Raw genomic sequence first — 5,679 nt, forward strand, 5'->3', positions numbered from 1 at the left:
TCCATGTTTCTGGAAGTCACTGCTGTCAGAGCAGCTCGGATCCTTGGGCCGGAACCACAGACCCGACAGCAGCCGTCGTGGCGAGATGGCTGGGTCAGATGGGCGTCTTGGTCTGGCTTCCAATCGAGAAGGCCGGAGTGGTCCTCAACTTGGGACCCCAGCACGGCCCTCGGAGCGGGCAGAAAGTGTCGGTTGATCTGGAGCTCAGCGTAGTTAGACATGACTGTGCAGGCGTCTGCCTCAGAGGATGTACGATGGTTACTTTGGATGTCAATCAAGTGACGTACTTCACGGAGAGGATGATTATCTGGTGACGGAAATGTAAAAAATATAGCATCTTGTTTATTTTTGATGATCCCTGATCCTCACATCCTCTGCAGACGACTTGAACTTCAGCCCACCTTTACACCCAAAAGATTTTTAGGAATTTCCTTTAATACATATAAATATTCTGGTATTTACAACAGTTTAAAAGAAGAGGAATAAGAAAGCACAAGTCTTTCCACATTGAAAGTTGGAAAAGGACTTTCAACTAGTGATTATGGCAGTTTCCTTCTGATCGGGTTACAGACTCAGTGGGTGGAGCCACATCCTCCGAGGTGCAGTGACGGGCTGCTGTCCGAAACAGCCGCATCAAATCTTGAAACCTGCCAGACACCTGCAGAGGCCAAACAAGTTACAACCGAGTCAAACGAAGGACCAATCAGAGGCCAGCAGACGAGTTTTTACCTCCTGAGCCGTTTTGTTGCCAAGCAGAGATGAGATTGCCTGAAAAGAGCTCTGATTGGCTCCTGTCCGCTGACACATGGTTAAGATGACACGGTCAGCTTCTCTGCAAAGGTTAAGGTTAGAATAATTTTACCCAGAAGCCTCGGTATCCATGTAACTCTAAGTCAGGTTGGATCTGTGGCAGCTACTGTCTAGAAGGTCATGTTTTTTTTAACGTTCCCCTGTCTTTGTGAAGGAGCTCGGGGCTGGGAGGTTACCTGGTCCAGAGGACAACCTTTTCTCCACTTGCTGTCAACGAAATGTTCTTGGCACAAACAGGGGGGTCATGAGGGGTGGAGCCGGAGGATTCCAGTGCAGATGTCTCCTCGGGTTTTTTCTGTTGTCTGTCATCAAGCTCCTCCTCCTTTTCATCTGCAGGGTTTATTCCATCATCCCAGGATGCACTGCTCTGATCTGTAACCAACGAAGTGTTTTAGAACCAAACTCAATTTAAGGAGGATCAGCTGATCTCCACACTTACCTGGATGAAGGTTGTCGTGGTTCCCCTCCCCTTGTTCACAGTTGGAGGAGCTAATATGAGTGTACAGAGTGTTCAGGCTTTTCGCGGCTCTGGACACACTCACTGAGCTCTGAAGAGAAAAGAGAGTCGGGATTTATGCTGAAAAACTGGTCATAATGCCACAAGCTGGGTTTGATGTGTTCTGGGCCCACTCTGAATCCAAATGACCCGGGTAAAAGAGAAGACTTTGAACCCAGTCCAAGACCGGAGCAGTTATATGTTTGTTAAATGTTATATGTTTGGTTTAACGAACAGATAACTGCTTTAACATTAATGAAGAACAGGCTGCCTCTCATTTCAGCTGAAGTCATCAAAGTGGTCCAAAGCTCTTTGGTGCCAATGCTCAACCAGCGTCCTGAGAACCTCAGGTCTCTGGATGCTGTAGGACGGTCTTCATGTGTCTGCAGCACTCCATAGGATAGAACTAGAGACTGTAAAGGCCGTGGACTTTAATGAAGCAGGAAGAAGGATCGCTACAGTATTTCACCCTTCACAGCAATTACCACCAATTTCACCAATTCCTGCAGAATTTTCTCAGCAATGTAATTCAGTCCAGTCACTGCAACTCTGTCCAGTCAATATTTGCTTTTCTATTACAAAGATGCACAAAACCTTAGCAAATATCTAGAAATGTAAAACAATTTTGCACTCACTAATTATGAAAATAAACACAAACTCATGCAATAAGTCATTCAAAACCACAGTGACGGTAGAAAACAAGTATTGTTTTAACAGTCAGGATTTCATGTCTGTCATTGAACAATAGTGAAGATTGAAAATCATTGGAAAAAAAAGTTCAACGCATTGTCTTGTGGAGTTCAGATGATCCCACATTTTTATGTAAACATGCCTAGGAGAGCAAAAAGCTTACATTGATTCAGTAAAAGGGAGCATTTGGATGATATCACAGCAGAGCCGAGCACGTGGAACACAGTCAGACCAGACTGTCTATATATATATATACACACATCAGTGATTCAGTCGCATGTGAGAAACCTTTTCAGCAGGAATATAAATAAAAGTTTGAAAAAAATCGAAAATGTTGTATTCTTGTATAGTGCTTTTCTACCTTCCTGAAGCCCCAAAGTCCTTTACAGTAACAGACACATTCATCCATTCTCACACTGATGGCGGCTGCCAAACCCTGACGCCAACCTTCCACGAGAGGACATTTGGAGTTCAATGTAAGCCAGTACGCAGCGGGACAGTTTTTCCTGTTTAATAACAGAACGAGATCCATCCAGATCTCTGTCCTAGCACTATAGCCCTCATCATCATCATCATCACCACCACTACCACCACCACCACCACCCATCCATCCATCATCATCCTCATTATCATCCATGTCATCATCATCATCCTCGTCGTCCATCCTCATCATCCTCATCATCATCATCCTTATCCTCAACATCCTCATCATCATCGTCATTATCATCCATATCATCATCCTCATCCTCATCATCCTCATTATCATCCATATCATCATCCTCATCCTCATCATCCTCATTATCATCCATATCATCATCCTTATCCTCATCATCCTCATTATCATCCATATCATCATCCTTATCCTCATCATCCTCATCATCATCCTCATCCTCATCATCATCATCATCCTCATCATCATCCCCAACATCCTCATCATCCTCTTCCTCATCATCAACCTTATCCTCATCATCCTCATCCTCATCATCATCCTCGTCATCCATCCTCATCATCATCCTCATTATCATCCATATCATCATCCTCATCATCCTCAACCTCATCATCATCCTCAGCATCATCCACCCATCCATCCTCATCCTCATCATCCACCCATCCATCCATCCATCCTTATCATGCTCATCCTCATCATCCTCATCATCATCCTCATCATCATCCTCATCCTCGTCATCCATCATCATCATCTTCATCATCTTCATCATCCTCTTCCTCATCATCCTCACCATCCTCATCCTCATCATCCATCATCATCCATATTATCCTTATTATCCTCATCATCCATCATCATCCTCACCATCCTCGTCATCCTCATCATCATCCATATTATCCTCATCATCCATCATCATCCTCATCATCCTCATCATCATCCTCATCATAATTCTCATCATTACGAGGATGAAAGACTGAAGACATAAAAAGACTAAACCGCCTTACCAGGAAGGCTGGTAAGGTGGTGGGTCAGAGTCTGGAGTCAGTGGAGTCTGTGGTGGAGCGGAGGATGCTGGTGGAGTTAAAGAAAATCCTGGAGAACACCAGTCACCCCCTGCATCCAGTGTTCTCTGCTCAGAGGAGCTCTTTCAGCAACACTGCCGAGCTCCACAGACAGATACCAGAGGGAGGGTGAGAAGGGGACCCTGATTGTACTGCTGTTTTTATTGTCTTTTATTGCTTTTAATGATGTAATTGTTTAATTTTTACCCCCCTTTTAAATATATTCATTACTTGTTTTTATCTATTTATTTCTAATCTGTGTGAATGAACTGGAGCTACAGACTGCCACAATTTCCCTTGGGATTAATAAAGTATCTATCTATCTATCTATCTATCTATCTATCCTCCTCCTCCTCCCCTTCCTCCTCCTCCTCCTCCTCCTCCTGATCATCATCATCATCATTCTCATCATCATCCTCTTCATCAACATCAACATCGTCATCATCCTCATCACCATCATCCTCATCATTATCATCATCATCCTCATCACCACCATCATCATCCTCATCATCCTCATCACCATCATCCTCATCACCATCATCTTCATCATTCTCATTCTCATCATCATCATCCTCATCGGACCCCTTTTTCTTAAAAAAAAATCTTTACTATATTTCCCACTATTTTGACTCCTAATGTGGTTTAAGCTGAGCATTGCTTTTGTGGGCACGAGGATTGATGGTGGGGCTGCAGCACCTGCAGTTACTTCTGTTTTCAGGTCGAGTTGCTCATTACTAAAGCATCTTGTTAGGAGGAGTTCAACCCAACCAGAGAAGATCAGTTCTCCGGTCTTTCAGCAGATTGTTTGATACTTAAAGACAAAGAATGAAAAAACGACATGGCTGACAGACCTTGTAGCTTGTGTGAGACTCAATTTTTCTCCTTTGGCGCCGGCTCTTTATCGACTGGATCTTCATTCCTTCGTCTTCATCGTCCAGCTCTGGCAGTGATACTTCCTCAAAGCCACCACTGGCTCCGCCTCCCGACAGCAAGCTTAAACCCTCCCCTGTGTCTCCATCCTGCAGCCAATGAGCTTCTTCAAACTGTCCTGGTCGGGCTTGAGGTGGGCGGAGTTCATCGAAAAACACCCAGAACTCAGCTTGCAGGTGGGTGTGGCCTTTCAGCAGTGAGGACATCTGGGCTTTCAACTGGAACCCCAAAAACAACAAAGGATTAGGGTAGCTGAACTCTGCCAGAGCCAGGAAGTTTCCAGAGGAAGGCACGATGTGACTAACCTCTTGGATCCCAGCAGGACTCAGGTCTGGACCAGTCTGCAGAGCTTTGATGATCTTCTGGTAGAGCGACGGGTTATCTCCAAAACTGATTTCCAGCTGCCGCAGAAACCGCCGGCTGCGCTCAAACGCTTGCTGCTCCTCCAACTGCAGAGAGTTCAGGAACCAAAAGAAGACGAGTTTGAGGGTGGACATTCACAGCAGAACCTGAATCCTGGTTTACACGGAACGGTCCGGTAGAGTACGGTCCGGTTTGGTCCAGTATTTTGAGCGTTTCCATTGTTAAATTGAAGCCTCCATCTGTTGTAGTTCCACAGAAAAATAGTAAATGATGGTTGGGGGCGGAGCCTCTGTATCCATCCTCCTACTGTCAGAAAGTGATGATGACGTTATAAAGCTCCAGTATAGCACTAGGCTAGTGATTCCGTTTCCCTGTTTACGATGGGATTCTTCTTAACATCTTCTTCTAACAACATTAACTTCCTGTTCTACACGATGTACAAAAAGTAAAGACAGAAAAAGACGAGCTGCTGGATGACCTGCATTGTTGTTGCTTTGCTAGTCGTCGCTCTACAATGACACGCTAGCAGTCTACAGGTAGGTCGGTTGATAGAAATACTTTAATTATCCTGAAGGAAATTATTGGGTCTGGTGATCCCACACACAAGATAAAAAGCCACAAGCTATAAGAGCTAAATGATGGACTCAGCTCTCCTGATCAGTCCGTTTCATTTCTTGAGGTCTGTTTTACTTGGACTGCCTCCCTAGCACACAATGGCATAGGAGAGGGTGGTGGAAACGACTGATTGATAGAAGATGTGGAGGAGCTTTGGGCTGAACCTTAGCATCATACAGAGTATGATGCTAAGGGAACGATCTCTGAGAGGACCAACACCTGAGCAGAGACCTTCAGCCAGAACCCTAGAACCCCGTCCCGGCTCACCA

The 5,679-nt window shown here is 44.9% G+C and overlaps 1 protein-coding gene across 1 annotated transcript in view; it reads right to left on the reverse strand.

Annotated features, from left to right (window-relative positions):
* Positions 1-415: 415 nt before the first annotated feature.
* The window catches only part of gon4l (gon-4-like (C. elegans)), a 39,000-nt gene continuing 33,736 nt past the window's right edge, over positions 416-5,679 (reverse strand). The window contains exons 24-29 of the mRNA XM_024262119.2: positions 4,738-4,881; positions 4,354-4,650; positions 1,250-1,358; positions 987-1,182; positions 730-832; positions 416-658 (exon numbers count right to left, since the gene is read on the reverse strand). Of these exons, the coding sequence (XP_024117887.1) occupies positions 533-658; positions 730-832; positions 987-1,182; positions 1,250-1,358; positions 4,354-4,650; positions 4,738-4,881 (975 nt within the window). The 3' untranslated portion in view covers positions 416-532. The remainder of the gene's footprint in view (positions 659-729; positions 833-986; positions 1,183-1,249; positions 1,359-4,353; positions 4,651-4,737; positions 4,882-5,679) is intronic.

The sequence above is a fragment of the Oryzias melastigma genome, unplaced genomic scaffold (genome assembly GCF_002922805.2).
Source record: "Oryzias melastigma strain HK-1 unplaced genomic scaffold, ASM292280v2 sc00280, whole genome shotgun sequence".
Lineage (NCBI taxonomy): Eukaryota > Metazoa > Chordata > Actinopteri > Beloniformes > Adrianichthyidae > Oryzias > Oryzias melastigma.